Here is a 17,485-nt window from a genome sequence, read left to right as displayed (position 1 = left end):
GGCTCAAAGTATATGGACCTTTTAAAAATACTTTTTAAATGTTTGCCCCTTTCTTTTGCACTTATGTACATTGTATGTGACACAGAAATAAAATATAAAGTTGGTACTTGGTATAGAGAAGGACAGCTAATTCATCAGATGGTCATGTTACATGAGGCCTTACTCCATGTGGGGACCATATTTTGAGAAATCTTTCTGGGCCACCTAACCCACAGATATGGAATTTTTGCCAACATTTCTTGATGCCTTCATCTCCCTAGAACCCCACTGTTACCCTCAGTTATGGTCTTAACTGGTATTCATATTTCAATCCTGTGCTGCTTCCATTCATTCTCCAAACAGAGGCCCAAGTAATCTTTGAAAAAAAAATAAATCAAAGTTTGTCATCCTTCTCCTTTAAAGTCCTGATTGCCTTCTGATTGTACTTTAAAAGAAAAAGAAGTTTCAAATCCTGAGCATGGCCCTGGATCTCACTGTAATCTCTTCCCCCAGGCTCAGTGTACCTAAGCTGTGGGGCCTTCCTCCAGTTCTTCAGACACACCAAGCTCTTTCTCACCTCTGCACTTACTTGAGTTTGGAACATCATTCCCTGACTGCCCTCCCTGATCCTTCTCCTCACCTTCCGCTTTCTCATGCCCCACCAATACATTTTCACCTGGCTGATTTCGTGGATTCACATTCCACATTCAAACATTGCCTTAACTATCACCTCCCAGAGGGGGTCTTATCTGAATCCTAAATCTAAACTTGGTTCTTCTTGTTATTACCTGTTTTTATAGCACTTATCATAGTTTTTAATTATGTCATTTGTTTAATGCCTTTCTCTTCTGCAAGCCTGAAGGCTTTCTGACTCTAGACCCCAATGTCTTGCTTTCTCTTAGCCTACCACATAGGTGCCCACTAAATTATTGTGAGTGAATGAATGAATGAGTGAAAGAAGGAAAAAAATCACAAGTATGGTAAATAAGTAGGAAACATTCATGAGAAGAAAGTGCAGTTTTACTGTTTATCAAAGGAAAGTATATTAAACACCTATTTTAAATCTATTTTATTAGTAAAATTATTTAGCGTTATAGCTGAGATATGTGGAGATGGACACATTCATATAATACATAAGGAGAAGGACCTTTTCTGGGTTCATTTTCATTTACTAAATATTTATTAAATGAGTGAGAGGATGAATATAATCTAGAAAGCAGTCTACCTAAATGTATTTTAAAACATCAAATTATTTTTATTGACCCAGTATTTTTTCATGAGAATTTGTCATAAGGAATAGTCCTAAATATGGAAAAGGTTATATGTTTAAAGATATTTCTCACAGTGTTATGTATATGAGTAAAACATTGGAAACCACCTAAATACCAATAAAATATGGCTGAGTAAAACATAGTATATCCACTAGATAGTATAAGAGTAACTCATAAGCTAAACGTTAGGATAAATAATGACTTCAAAAATGTTTATAGCATAAGTTTAAGTTAAACACAAAGTTTTATAAATTCTATTCATGGGGGAAAAGACTGGAAAGAAATATGTCATGCTGCTATAGCAATGGGTGATTTCTCCTTTTTTGCAGATTTTCCTTAACATGCCCATATTTTATTTTTACAGTGATTATAGTTATATTAACTTGTGCATGTACAACATAGCTTGTATATTAAGATTTAATTTCAGCTTCAGTACATTTAAATGAGTCTTGGTCCTTACCTTGTGTAATCATTGAAATGCTGTGCCTTTTTTTCCTTAGGGTGACAGAACCTTTCCAGAAGGTTCCCACACTCATGGGTTAGATCACTCATCCTCTTGGCAGGATCACAGTCGCTTCCTGTCTAGTCCAAGATTTTCATACATGAACTGTAAGTAATAAAGTCCTGTACCCGTTTTTAAATTAGATTTAAGAAAATGCAACACATGGAAAAATTAGTTTAAGGCCAGTACATGATAGAGATATTCTTAAGTCTGAGAAAATCCTCATGAATTATACAAAAAATGTTCAAGGATATTCATAATAGTACACAGTTTACTAAAAATATGTAGAATCCCTCCTTTTTAGACTTTATACTTCTCAGAATAACTTAAATAACCACCCAAGGTAAAAATCTTAATTAGGCAAATTTTTTGTTTGGAGATTGCTAGTAACTATGGATGAGTGAGTAAAGAATGTTATTTTATAATAAAATTCAAATTATCAAAAAATTGAAGGTCTTTGCAATATAAATGTTGAGAAATATGTAATCTTGTACAAAGAGTAAGAATACTATTACTGCTAGATTTCACTCTGTGAATATTCCGTAAATCTTGGTAAATGTCATCAATATCAACAAAGTATGAGTCCATTGGCCCAAAATGCCATCTGCCACCATCTATCCGTGCCATCTCCGTTCCCTCCTATACGTGGTCTTCAAGTTTCAGCTTATATGTAATTCCCTTAAAGAAGGTTCACAGTTTGAAGTGTAGTCTCTGTTATGAGCACCCATAGTGTGCTACAATTTTTCTTTATAGCTTGAGGATAGGAGTAATGCCTGTTTTGTTCACCACTGTTTCCTTGGCACTCTATATAGTAGTTGGCAAATAGTAAATACTCAACTAATATTCAATTAATATTAATATACATATAAGTTGTTTTTGTTAAGTCCACATTTATCTAAACTTTTGGGATCCAAATGTTATTTAATGGATTCTTATTTAGATAATAATTTCACTCTTCAGTTTACCATGGGCCTGTAGGGTTGTACATTAAATTTGATAATTCTGTCATTTAAAATAGCTATATTGCTCTAAAATAAAATAACCAAAATAAGCCACTAGGAAGTAGGTCAAATCCAAAAGTCTCATTTTTGCTGGTTTATATTCATGGATTCATTGAATAAATATTTATCAGTTTCTGATAAATGGTTTGGGTTTTCATTATTTCATGATTATTTTATTCTAAATGCAGAGCATTTTTTCTTCCTGTCCTAATCATTTTCCCAAGTGAGTTTGTATCTACATAATCTAAGAACCACCCTTCAATATGGACCTCAAGTTGGTTATGGCACCTCAGAATTTGATATACACATAGGCCAATTTTCTTTTTCTTTCATATTTAGCAATGGAAAACTTTCTCCAAGTCCTTCTAATATAAACAAGCATGGAGGAGGAAGTAGGGACTTAGCACCATGAAACATCACAGTGTCCCAATTAGTAAGACATTCAAGAGCCTGGAGATAAACAGCACCATGATGTGAACACAGAGGTCTTTGTTATACTGCTGTTACTTTTGCCATTAAGACCTTCATAAGCCTTCCTAGAAAGGCACCTAGAGGGAAGTGGTTAGAAGACATTAAATGGAAAACATCAAGATTTTTGGAATTGTATTTATTACTATGATAGGCAGTGAAAGAACCTGTATTTAGGTTTTGACACTAGCATTTCATGACCAACTGTGGTCATTTCTTTAATTAAGATATAGTTCTCACAAGCAACCATAGGTTTCTATAGAAATACACTGGCTGAAAAGGAAATAAAGTTAAACAGGAAAAAATATCAAGAGCATAACTGAAAAAGAAAACATTTATTATAGTTTATATTGTAAAATCTAACTGAAAAATTTAGCCTAAAAAGTAAAACTCTTTATTAGTTTAATTACTAAATAAATTAATTGATTAATAATCCATAGCCTATGTTTTACTATTCTTCTCGTGTACAAGTTTGTTTTATGATTTTCTTCCCAGACTTATCCCCATATTTTCAAAAATACTTTTAAAAATTTAATCATAACTACCTTGTCATTAATTACTTTCAAGTAATTGAATTATAATTATTTCTACAAAACATATTTATTCGTATGTGCTTTTCTGATAAGCCTTAAGTTTTCTGTTTTTAATAATAGGGCACATTAGCAGTGAGAAACATTAGGATTACCCTGAATACTTCTTTTTTGTAGCAAAATTTCAGCTCAGTTATAGAAATTGTCCTGTAATTTTTCTTTAATCTCACTTTAAATTGAAAAATGAAAAAGAAGAGATGCCAGGACCAACAAAGAGGAAAACAGAACTTACAGCAAATGAGTAATACAGGGAACAGAGGATGTTTTAAAGAATATCATTAATACCCTTTCAGAGATAAGAGAAAATATTATATCCACTAAATTTAACAAGAGCAAAATACTATGAAAAAGGAATACAGACTAAGCAGTGTCAGAATTTTAAAATATAATTTCCATAAAGAAAAAAGAAAACTAGAAAGGTGGAAAACAATGTGAAATAACCACAAAGAAAGGAGAAGAAAAAAAGAATAGGACAATAGAGAGAAAAGATAAAATTTTTAGAAAATCAATTCAGGAGGGACAATAGATGATTAATGTGAGTCTTGAGAGAACAGAGAAAACAGAACAAGAGACCAGGAGTGGCCAGGCCCACCCAACAAACACCCACTGACAGCGGCCATGCTGAGATTTTCCTTCACTCTTTTCCTATATAGATGCCCATGTGCCCGGATCCTGCACCTTCCTCTTTCTTGTTTCACTCCTTTCTTTTGTAAGAGTGATGCAGGACAAGCAAGCCCCAAAATTGAGGCTTAGTCCAGGCGGGTTCTTGGCTTCACCCAGGGAAGAATTCAAGTGTAAGCCGGTGGTGTTAGCAGCAGTTTTTATTGAAGCGTCAGTGTACAGCAGCAGCAGAGGTCCTGCTGCTTGCAGAACAGGTCTACCCCATAGACAGTGTGCTCAGAGCAGCAGCCCCGAAGCAGTTCTGTACTCATAGTTATACCCACTTTTAATTATATGCAAACTGAAGGGCATCTTATGCAAAAATTTCTAGGATGCAGGTGGTAACTTTCAGGTTGTTGGGTTGTTGCCAGGAAAATGGGCAGTAACTTCCGGGTGTTGCTGGAATAATATATGATAATATATTGACCATCATAATAATAATGATAAAAATAATATTATTATTATCAATCATAATAATAATGATAAACTTCCAGGTGTTGCCGTGGCAATGATAAAATGATAAACGTGGCAATGATAAAGGCGCACTTGTGGGCGTGTCTTATGGAGAGGTGCTTCTGCTTGAGACCCATTTTACCTAGTCCTCAATTTGGGCAGGTATCCAAGCCCTGCCTTTGGAGTCTAGTCCCACCTCCTACCTCTAGAGCACATAAAAGAAAAGGAGGTCGGAGGCCGAGGCGGGCGGATCATGAGGTCAGGAGATCGATACCATCCTGGCTAACATGGTGAAACCCCATCTCTACTGAAAATACAAAAAATAAGCCAGGCGTGGTGATGGGCACCTATAGACCCAGCTACCCAGGAGGCTGAGGCAAGAGAATAGCATGAACCTGGGTGGCAGAGGTTGCAGTGAGCCAAGATCATGCCACTGTACTCCCGCCTGCGTAACAGAGTGAGACTCCATCGGAAAAAAGAAAGAAAGAAAAGGAGGTAAATATTTCTAGTCTTTGTATTTCTAAAAATGGATTTCTTCCATTAACACTTGACTGAAATTTTAGCTGGCTATAAAATTCTAGTTGAAAATGATTTTCTTTCTGAAGTCATTGAACAATTATCCTCCAAAATTCAATGTTGTTGAAAAATCCTTCATTCATAGATAGAGACTGTCACTCCTTCGAAGTCATCTTCTACACCCCCTTCCTACCCTACCACATCCTTTCTACTCCTCTCTCCGGGAACTTTTAGGATCTTTTCTTTTGCCCCAGTGAATTTGTGATGATGTGCCTCAGGGTGGGTCTTGTTTTATTTATTCTTCTAGCTACTTTTAATCTGGACACTCATATTTTTCAGTTCTGCCATAGTGAAGGAAGAAAGGAAAGATTCTATCCAGAAAATTTGCAGGAAACTAAAAACTGATAGATTATCTGATACAATTGAACACTTAAGAAAAAAGACTACTAGTGGACATATGGCAGATCTAACTGAGCACTTAGAAGCACGATGGTCACAGAGAAAGAGCAAATAAAAAGAAATGAAACCAGAGTCAATTAATAAACCCAGGAGAAATAAATGAACAAGAAGAGAAATGTTTTCATAGTATACTTACTATGTTTTCATGAGCCATATTTAGTCATAATAATTAAACAGTCACATAACTAAAAGCTCATATGTAACTATATTGGGAGTATGGGGTGAGGAGAAGGGGTTAAGTGTGGATAATGTCTAAAAATATAAATCAGAAAATAGCAATATAGGCTTCTCCATGTTTTACAAAAATGAAATAAATACAGAAAATAAAACTAGAAGAGGTGATCATCATAGCTGACTCTCGGGAGTGGGATTGTGGAATGCAGAGAGGTGGAACAAGAAACTCCTGTTTTTCTATGTAACCCTTTGGTATTATTTGATATGTGTATATACACTTTGGCTAAAAATGATTCTTACAAAGACAAGTGTTACTAAGAAAACCCCAGCTTTTATGTCTGACTAGGAAATGTCTAATTTTTTTGTTAAGTTTCAGGTGGAACATGAAAGCTGGGGTTTGGATTTTGGAGCGGTTGAGATCTGTATAGAGACTTAGGGAGTGGACAGTCATAGGTCCTTAGGCAGACATGAGTTTCTAGGCTCACAGAACAGTCAGCTCCTTACTCTAGTCGGAATTTGTACCGAGTGAGGCCCTTTCGTTTAAGCTGTAGATGCTAAGGCATTCATTCTGCTGACTTAGATGCCCTGTCAAACTGTGACCAAACTAAAGCATAGAATCACTGACCATGGAAAAAACAAAGGAAATGGGAAAATACTGCATAATTTGTGGTCTCTGAAGCGATCCAGCATTAACGAAAGTTTGTTTTAAGAACTAATTTATGTCAGCTTTGTGTAGTTCAGGTCAATTCAAGAAAAGGTAGATTCCCTCTGCCAGGAAGAAGGGAAGAAATGTATAAATTGTAAGTTTATATTGCTATTGGAAATAGGAACACAGAAATCCATTCTTTAAAGCCATGATCACTACCAAATTTATCCTGGCTTGCTGGAAGTTATGGCCATGAGTCAGGACACTCTTTTAGAAGACTTGGATTCCATTACCTTCAGCCTGTAGACAGTGGGGACTTAGTAAGAGAGACACATAATGTCAGCTTTTGAAACTGTCATTTTTGCTTTTCAAAAGTGGCAACTGACCACTAGTCACTATGTATAGCTCCTTTTAGACTAAAGAAACACAACTCCAGGACAGAGCTATCACATCCCAGGACTGGGACCAGACCAGATTTCACTGAGGTCCGGAGTAATCTGAGGACTTCTAGAAATCTCTAGTTTTTTAAGACTGAAATGCTTAATCTTTGTGGAGTTGGTGTCTCCAAACCAGATTTTGAAAATAAATGCATATTGTAAATTTCCTGTAAATCTAAAACTATTCCAAAACATAATGTTTGTTAAAATAAATAAACCAAAAAGGAAAGAATTGTTATTCTTCATGGGGAAAATATGTTATCTAAGGATCAGTATAGGAGTTGGAAGTGAATCTTACATATTATTTAAATTTGATATTCTTAGAAAAGCAAATTAATGAAAGATGCTTAAAAATACTATTTCACTTTCTTACCTCAGTATACATTACTATAAAAAGAAAAGTTAGTGTTCTCACTTTGTGTTTTGGGGTGCTTAATGGTAGTTTAAGTCCCTGGGGTGAAAAATAATTTATCCACAGCAAGAATAGCACACTATTTTCGCTTCTGTGTTATACTTCAAGGTCCACCTGGTTAACTGTGAAGATACTTCATATGTAGCCTGTCCTCAGCCTTATAGAATAAAATGCCAAAGATTGATGGCAATGAAAACACTAGGACACTGATAAAGGCAATAAAATTGTTTCTTGTCCATTAAAGGATTTAATTATCTGGAAGTGCAGTCTCTCTGTCTCTCTCATTTTACAGGTTTATTTTATGTGACTGTGGTTCAGGTATTTTTTACTGATCAGTTAAATGCCGGATATTTTTAAATAATTGAATTCTGATTTTTGCAAGTTGACAAGGTACTCTCTAGAGGCACTCCAGAAACCAGCTAGAAAATCCCCAGTTGGCTGTCATTTTAAAATCCCTCAACTATATTCACTTGTTCAACCAGTATTTACTAGAAGGCTGTGCGCTATGTCCAGTGTTCAGTTCTGGAAGATACAGTAGTGAACAGGACAGGCAAGGTCATCTCATGGAGAAACAGGTAGCGAGCAAGTAAACAAATAATTTAAAATGGTGATTGGTGCTATCAAGGTGAAATGACAGAAGGTACCTGAAACAGGAGCACTCCCTTAGATTGATGATCAGGATCTGCCTTCCCGAGGAGGTTACAGCTGAAACCCGAATGGCAAGAAGCAGCAGCTGAGTTGAAATTGGATGGGAAGCGTCTTCCTGATAGTGGGGGCAAAAAGTACAAAAGCTCCGGAGAAGAAGGGGACATGGTCTCCTAGAGATACGGGCTACTGAGCGAGTGAGGGAGAGGGTGCAGCCACAGTCAGATGTGTGGATTTTATTCTGAGTTCACTGGGTGACCATTAAGGGCAGGCTGAGGGAGTCATGCAGAAGAATGACACAATTTGATTGACTTTTCAGAAAGGTGACTGTGGTTGTGGTGAGGAGAAAGGATCGTAAGGGAGCAAGAAGTAAACAGAAAGAGAGAAAATGGTGACTTGGGGTCTGTGATGAGAGTAATGGGGGTGGTGTGAATCAGGACTCAGGTGAAATTGGTAGGGAGAGGCATTAGAGCTCACTCTTAAACTGAATGGATGGGTCAGACAGGACAAAGGAAGAGAGGAACCACGGTTTGAGAAACTGGGCAGGTGGGCGTATCATTTTTCAAGCTGGAGAAGAGTAAGGAATGAGCAGGCATCAGAGAGTAGAGAACAGGAGAGATTTCACACAGACAGTTGGATATAGGCATCTATAGCTCAGATGAGGGGTAGGAGATAGTAAAAGAATAGTACACTCAAACTCCAGGTCTACTTTCAGTAGACTAGAAGTTGTAACAAAGAGGATTCCATAAAAAGGAACCCTTAAGATTTCTGCCTCTAAAATTCTGTGCGAGTGTGCATGTGTGTGTGTGTGTGCATGTATGTGTGGTTTATATCATTGTATCGTGATGAAGCACACACTTTTTACTCTCAGGTATTCTTCAAATAAAAGAAAAATTTTAATTCTCATGTGTTTTTTTTAAATGTCATAAATTGGATGTATTTATTCTTAGGTTGAAGATATCTTAGTCCCTGTGAAGTTCAATTATAGAAAACTAGATCTAATACCATGATACATTAACTACCTTCTGCAAAATTAATTTTTTAGGCCAGTTTTATATTCACCTAGGTTTATTTTTCTTTTTCTTCTTACCTTGCCAGCATTTACCAAAAGAACTGTTGCTCCAGATTCAGCTTCAAACAAGGAAGATGCCACAATGAATGGAACAAGTTCACAATCCAAAAAAGAGGAATATGAGAGCTAGAAAAGCAAATGTAATTTGTTATTTTACATGAGTGTTTTACAAATAATAACATCTCTATTCTTACAGCAATTTGGCCCAGATTATCTAACAGACATACCTGCAACTTTGGCTCTTTGGTGTTGCCAAACATTGACAAAAGTGACAATACTGTTGGTCCTTGTAAATGGTAAACCAGTCCAAATAATATCAGCTCATAAATGATGTGCAGCTAATTTATTTGCAACTTATACTAGCACAGAAAGAATGATATTTTTTTCACTTTGTATTTTCCTTTTTCAAGTGTGGTCAGTCACATTTTCCCAACCCAAATTTGGATTTCTAATTGAGGCCTTTCAAAAATTACTGGCTAAAAAGAAGAAAAATGAGTTACCCTTGAGGCAAAAGTTGCCAGCACTTTAGATTCAGGCAGCATTTATATACAACTGATTTTTTGAAAAATGCTTTCTCCCTAATAAATTATCATGTGTTATAACATGTCATGGAGATGTGCATATATAACATTAGACAGGCCACTTTATAAATGCTCAGGACTTTTATATCCATCATCTCAGCAGTCCACAACTACATACAGTAGCTGAAAATTATTTCCAATCATCCATTTTTAATAGCAATATAGAATTCATAAATGATATCTGAACTGTTGAGCACTATAAAGAATTCATAGCACAATTTATTTATTTGTCTTTTTGTGGCCAAATATGCTACTGTGATCACTTCAGTCATATCCTGGACCATCTTTGGTTTACTATGACTAAAATCATAGCACCAAACTCCTTTGTCCACGAGATATATATATAATCTTGTATAATTTGGTACTATCTGCTTCTACCATCCCAACTTTTTTCATCAAAGTGTTTAAGAACATATTCCCTTTACATGCTGATCTCCTAGTGGAGAAAGATTTATAGTAAATGCTAAGTAATAGTAAACTTTCAGGAACTGAATCCTACTGGGTCATGGATTCTGCACAGACAAGGACAATAAAGCAATACCTTTGTAATATGCATTACATTTTGTGTTTGTTAAAGTACACTTGCTCGTTAGAGTTCTCACATTTCATGAAGATGCTTCCGCTCAAGATACGTTGTCCTAACTTACCATATTTGATGGTACTGAAGAAAAAAATGGCAGCCTCTTTCCATGAAATTGAATGCAACTCTTCCCATAGAACATGAAGATATCTCATATCCAAAAATTGCGTAACACAAGCTATGTAACCTGAGAGTATAGCTATACATTTTTATCATTTATGCATTTTAAAAATCTTTTGAGTTCTTACTATATGCCAGTCATTGTGCTAGGAGAAAAAAATGAGATACAAAAACAGGTATGCACATCGCAAAGTTTGTTTGGCATTAGGAATTACATGAAAACAGGAGTGATTTGTTCAGGCTAGCTGGAGAAATTTGGGGTTAGACAACATTAAACAGATTTGGTTTTCTTTTATCTAACTTCAGGAATTCTCAGAGCAATGCAATGTACTAATGAGCATGATGAGGATTTATTAGGAGTATCCCATGTAGTGTGACTCACAGTCCTGGTGATCTATATAAACTATATCACTGTGCGGTAATATTTAAAGTATTGAGAATTTATTTCCATTGATGGTTTGACCAACATCAAAATATTTTATCTCCCTGGTCCTAAATAACTAGCAGAGAAGAAAATACGAGGGAAAATCAACAGGTTTTATTTAAATCCTATGGATAAATGTTAGTTAAATAACTTTTATGTATTAGTAGGGCCTTCATACAGTCCATTCTCTTCAATAAGAACTGATTTAAACCATTATTAGTGCATCTATGTTCACTTAAAAAAAATTGCACCAAACCAATTAGACCTGAAAATGTAAAGTAACTCAAATTATTTACTTGAGAAATCCTTGAAAACATAGTAGCCAGTGATTTTATAACAGAATGGAGAGGGATCTTATGAAATAACTTTTTCAATCTAAAAAAAAAAGGCCATTATATCATGTTATTGAATGCCCTGTGCTACTGTTGGATGAATGAAACTGTCTGACTTAAATATGGAACACACAAGAACTCCAAAGGCAAAGTCAACTTTTTGTGAACAATAATTTTGTCAAAATTCCTTGGCCTCCTGTTTATATAGAATTGAATCCAGGGACCTGTCTCCTCTGAGGATTTTTCCTATCTCTTGCAGTTACCCTACCCTTGAGTTGGAAATCAAAAAGAATGCTAAGGAAACATTAATAGCTTGATTTGTGCATCTTAAAGCCAACAACTTCTTTCCTTTACTCACCCTTTTGGCAGGATAGCCTCCATTACATGTGATATCGGCCCTGTTTGAATGGTAGCTGGTCCACCATATTGCTTGTAGCACAGGGACACTGGGAAGGGTAAACCTTATTCTGCAGTAAGCCTGGTCCAATACTTAATTTGAAGGTTGACCTTTTTGGTTTAATAATTTGATTCTTCTGGCCATCTTTCTCCCTAAACACACTAAACTTCCACTGAAGTTGCTGAAGCCTACAGGGGGAGAAACACAGCTGGGAGAAATCTGGCTTGATGTTTTTCCCATTGGCTAAGGTCATATTATTTCTTTGACTAGTGTCTGACTGGAAGGCTGAAAACCAGTTGGTTATATAATGTTTTATGCACCCAGTTTCTCAGAACCACTAACTTTTCTTATTGTTATAGTTTACCTACCTATTTTTACTAATAAAGAGCTAAAATCTATAACTTAATAAAGTAGTACGCACACAGCATTTAAAGTTTACATGTATAAAAAATGCCTACCTACTTAAGAAAATGAACCTTCTTTTCTTCATTTTTCTCCTTTCAAGTATGATAAGTGCATTTTTCATTTTGAGTCTCAGTTCAGTGATATGCAAAGTACATTTAGAGCCATTTAGTAGTTGTTACATTTTCTCTAATCTGTATTGCATTTTGTAGTTAGATAACACATCGTGTTTAAAATAGGACCAAAATCTAACATATAAGGAGATGGCACATTTACTTAGCAAACTCTTTTTTTTTTTTTAGGAAGGAATAAAATACCTCAAATTGTTTTACTCAGGATTTGTTCTTATTATAAATGCAACTACACATCCTATGGTAGCCAAGAATGTGAATGATCTTTGAGTAATTTTCCAAGAGTCTTACACCCCCTCCCCAGACAGACTGTTCCAGTGTTTTCTCTCAATTTAAAACAAAACAGAAAATTTGTGATTTTTCATGGCCTTCAAATGAGGAAGCTGTTCTCACGAAAGCATCTGGTTTTCTTGGATCAAAACTAAATTATGAACCTTAGCTGGAAAGGAAATTTGGGAAAGTTTGTATATAAAGGCATTTCATGCACCAAAGTATGATATGAAAATAGTTCCATCTTTCAACATTTAAGTTCTCAAATGTTTAGCAATAGAAACATATCAACTTATCCCTATTTGACAAAAGAAATTTAAACCACGAAAGATTCCATTTAGTTTCATTTCCTTACAAAACACGACACATCTAATTTAAGGCTGGAAGAAATGCTTACATGGAAAAGCAGAGCTTTAGATTCCAAGCCCCCAAATAAATTTCAGAAAATTCATCCTAGCTTTTGATTAGTAACAAAGTAAACCAATCTGCTCTTTGGCGAAACCAGCCGCACCTTGTAGTTCTAACCTCATCTGGCCCTCATCTGCCCCTATTGGCTTCTCCTGCTGTATCTATGCCTATGGCCATATCCTACCTAAATTCAAGCCCAGCACAAGTCACCCTTATTGTTCTACCAGGATAGCCCCTATTGTGGACCTCTGAAGTCTAGTAACTGTTCCACCCACACTATAAGGGCCAACTCTAGGGTTTGTAGCCCCTGCATTTCTTTCCAGAAGTAGCAAATTAGGAAATGATTTATATTGCATATGTCTTTGGCCATTCTTATGACTAAAACCCTAGGGATACTTCTGTGGTTGGCATCTTTTCTTCTCTAACATAGCTGGATTCTGACGTGGGTGCAAAGCCCTGTGATAATTGTGGATGTGAAGTTGCTCTCTACAGGAATATACTGGATTTCTAAACTGCATGTTAGCTACATGTTAGCTCCCTTTCAGGAAGATATTTGAAACAATAGATCATCTGATGGCCTCCATTTTTTATAATGTAGAACCTAATGTCTCTGAGCATATAAATGAGAATGTTGGGAGGTGGGAAATGCTACTATAGTCCAAACAGAGCCTTGCAATATTTATCACCTGTACTTACAATGATAACTTGCTATGTTTCAGGAAACTGAAGTTACACAGTTGCCAATTGCCATTCTCTGGACGAATGCTCTCTTTTTCTCAAACAGACAGATGCTAGGTTGTCCTACGCAGTCTATCTTCTGCTGCCCCATATGACCCCACAACTTGTCGCCCTCTCATTTTCAATTACTTTTAGTGAAGCAGTTTGACTGGTATTATTTAAATAAAATTAAAGTTACAATTTATCCTTACATATTGGAACTCTGTGTCATCTTAGCTGTATACTTCATTGGAAATAAAGATCAGAATACTGGCTTGAGGCTATATATATATATATATTTTTTTTTTTTTTTTTAACAAAACTAGTGGATACTGAACTACCAACAGTTCAGATGTTACAATTTAAAAGTAAAAAAACATTCTGAGGGAAAGTAGGATAATGTTATATGTTCCTTAATCACTAGCTCACAATCTTCTTTACATAATGATTTAATATTTTCTTAAAATCATGCTTGCTTAAAAAAATGCCAAGTTTAATTTTGATAGTATTAGGTTTTCCATTACATTATACAGTTTCCTTTTGTTTTTTTTCTTACAAATTTTTAAATTGAGAGTCAGGTGTACTTGTGAGTCATTTGAAGCCACCAAGCATTCAAATGACTTTCAGAAGTGCAAGACACTTTGCCAATAATGCAAAAATTTGTACTTCGAAACAGTGCATCTCTTTGTCCTTGAGATACTGTATTTCTATTGGAAATATTTTATCTCTCCCAGTCTGTCTCTCTTTGATATCCTTCTCCGGTATCCAGTCCTCTCCTCAATGATCTTTAGAAGCAACTTTCTGTCCTTTTTTAGGGCCTGCCTGTGGGCTAGAGTCATACTCACTTGCCCTGTGCATGTATTTTAAGATAACAGGATAATCGCAAGCATAAGGAGTTAGTGAGATTATTCATGAAACACTTTTGTTATTTTTTTTAAGATGTGAGCTGATCTATTAACCAGGTGTGAAAGATTTCTCTTGGTAAAATAAGATCATTATTCTTCATCCTTGTATGATAATACACAGCTATTTTTAATACAGTGTTTATAGGTACTTCATATATCAGAGAACCTATTCATATCACCTTCATCACCTAATAGCCAAAAGAGCAATTCCCAAAATGTGTGTCCAATTGCACATTTGATTTAAAATTTCGATTTCAAATATATCCCCTTTACAAGCTTTTTTCCTCCCTTTTCTTCTTAGCTCTTGAAGCCAGCTATTATCAGATCATACTGCATAACTCTTATTCAGTGTTATCCCTAGGGTAGTGGTTATGCTAGTTTAGATTTTGTTTGTCCATTGTTGCTCAGCACTTAGCTGGATAAGGGAATGAAGGATGGCAGGAGTTCTGTAAAATGATATGAACACAGAGGAAGCTGGGTTGCCTTTAATAACACACATTTTAAACTGTTTACTGGAAGGAAAAAACTGTGGTAGCACCTCATCCTTTATGTGATGCAGGGTCCTGGAAAGAAGCATTGTGAGAAGTCCTGTTGAACTTGATGTGCTCTATAAAGTCACATTTCTGATGAACATTGCACTAATCCTTCATGTTCTTTATAGACTGCTGGCTATCAGTTTGGATCTGGGTGCAAAGTGATCAGCTTTCTGATGTTTTTCATTCAGGGTGCCCTGTGCTTGTCTGTCATTTTGGATTTTCATTTTATTTATGCTGTCATTAATTCCACTGTGAGTGAAGATACAGGCTTGATTTATGACTTAGCATATTTGAAACTTCCCATCATAATGAACCCCAAGCTGTTAGTTACCAGAAATAAAACAGTGATGGGTAGCAAAGCCATCTAACATGGTGGCTTTAGGAAGGTGGGCCTTAAAAGAGGTTTGGAGAAACCTACAGATTTCTTTCTTTCTTTCTCCCCCCCCCCGCCCCCCGCCGGCTCCGGCCTTAGTAAAATAGATGCAACAGTTCTAAGGAGGCACTTCCTGCCCAGAGTCACTGGCAGAGCAGCCTCCGCCCAACAGCTGCAGCTTGAGAGACCTCATGCTGCTGGCCAAGGTTCATTCTGTGCTTTGACCAAGACCACAGCCAATAAAGCCAGTGTGTACCATGGAAAGAGTTTCCCATTTTTTTTTTCCATTGGAGAAGTCTTTTGTGAGGTTAGTTTGACTGTTCCAAATTAACAGTGGTGGTCATTGCTCATTTCTTAATTTTAACTGCGTGTAAACTCACGGATTGGATTCCACTGAGGGTAAATCATAGTTTTGTGAGGAAGATACATATCCTTTTGTTCAACGATTCCTGAAAACAATGGTTCACAAAGGGTGGTCTCAAAACCTGCAGCAGCAGTATCACCTGGGTCCTTGTTAGAATTACATATTCTCTAGCTATCCCCAGACCTATTGATTCAGAAGCTTTGGGGATGGTGCCAACGATCTATGCTGTAACAAATCCTCCAGGTGATTCTGATCAATGGTCAAGTTCAAGAACCGTGCCTTGACATTCATTTTATTATAGTCTTCTCTGAGTTTTAGTGCCTATCCCAAAACAAAAATATGAAAGTGGCTATTTTCCAGGTGAAGTACAAGAGTATTTTCTTTTTAACATGGTTTCCAGTATCATGTGTTCTCCCAGGTGTCTGAGCTGTGACTCAGTCCTGAGGCTCACCCAAGTGAAGGTCTTAAAGTCATTTCCCAAAATGCTTGATTAACTACTAGAGGTTACTTCCCACCTCCTCCTTCTGAAAGACTCTGCCAGGACTCTACCCATTCATCAGAATCATCATCAAGACATCCAATTAAATCAAGGCCTATAGTATAGTTCTTCTGTTTGGTTTGAAGGACAGAAGTAGTACTTGATTGTAAAGGTTGCAAATGTCTTTCGAGTCAAGTTGTAATTCTGTTTTCTCTCACTCCCAGGAACTTCAGAGCAACCTGATTTGGGGCAATGATTCCACATTAACATTTCACATGCAATTTCATTTTTTCTTCTCTATACCAGTGGCTCACAGTCAACCACTGTGTTTCAGGGTAACATTTCCAGACTTTGACATTGTCATGTGAAGGAAGATTTTAATTTGATGATTCCTTGATATTTAAATCTCATCCAGCTTTACTTCAATGTCGACATCAAGATCAGGGATTCTTTTCTGCCTTTCCATCTTGTTGTCCCTGAAAGACTGATAGCTGATAGCCATATATGATTTGTCTTGGCCTTTTATCTTACAGTGTGTACCCCCCTTAAATATAATTGATAATATGAAATATTTGTTTGTATTCAAGTTGATGCCCCTCCCCTTATTGTTTAGGAATGGACTAAAGGAAAACCTACCCAGAATTTTCCGATTCTAAAATGTGTAAATATTTTCAAGAATAGAAGCTTTGCTAAGGACTCACCACCCTTCCAGCCAATTGCAACAGTTAAAGTACTAGAATGTACAGGTCTTGCATAAATAACAAAACCAAGTGAATGGAGCAAACAGCATAGCTCCTCAAACTGTGTTTACAATGTCTTCAGTGATTTTATGGTTTGGAATTTGTACCAAGTGGTAGTGTAGATAATGTCTTTTAAAAACAGCCTACATGAATATACACATGCATTTTATTACACCTGCTGTTATCTACTTTGGAAAAACTTCCCATCATTGAACAGGCACATATGCCAACAATTATATACTTCAGTTCCTAAGTTTCCTCAGCACTAGTGGCCTTCCACTCAAGAAAGCATTATTTCCCTTAATTCAATCATCTGTCCATTTATTCATTCATCACTAAATTCTTGTGGACCTATCATGTGCCAAATCTTATTTAATTGGCTAAAAAAGTTTCTAGTATATGTTACCAGTCTTAACTTTGTGATTTTTAAGAATTTCTGTAT

General features: G+C 36.2%; 1 protein-coding gene across 2 annotated transcripts in view; it reads left to right on the top strand.

Annotated features, from left to right (window-relative positions):
* Window positions 1–13,869, top strand: part of CEP128 (centrosomal protein 128) — a 460,860-nt gene extending 446,991 nt beyond the window's left edge. Inside the window, exons 26-28 of one of the 2 annotated variants that reach the window (XM_030931469.1) lie at window positions 1,751–1,859; window positions 9,312–9,425; window positions 13,650–13,869. In XM_030931469.1, coding sequence (XP_030787329.1) covers window positions 1,751–1,859; window positions 9,312–9,415 — 213 coding nt within the window. In that variant the 3' untranslated portion in view covers window positions 9,416–9,425; window positions 13,650–13,869. Of the gene's footprint in view, window positions 1–1,750; window positions 1,860–9,311; window positions 9,606–13,649 lie in introns of those variants that run through there. The other variant, XM_030931470.1, reaches the window with a different exon arrangement.
* Window positions 13,870–17,485: the final 3,616 nt, after the last annotated feature.

The sequence above is a fragment of the Rhinopithecus roxellana genome, chromosome 5 (genome assembly GCF_007565055.1).
Source record: "Rhinopithecus roxellana isolate Shanxi Qingling chromosome 5, ASM756505v1, whole genome shotgun sequence".
Classification (NCBI taxonomy): Eukaryota; Metazoa; Chordata; class Mammalia; order Primates; family Cercopithecidae; genus Rhinopithecus; species Rhinopithecus roxellana.
The sequence above is the reverse complement of the archived record's forward strand: the minus strand, read 5'-3'. Positions and strand labels throughout refer to the sequence as shown.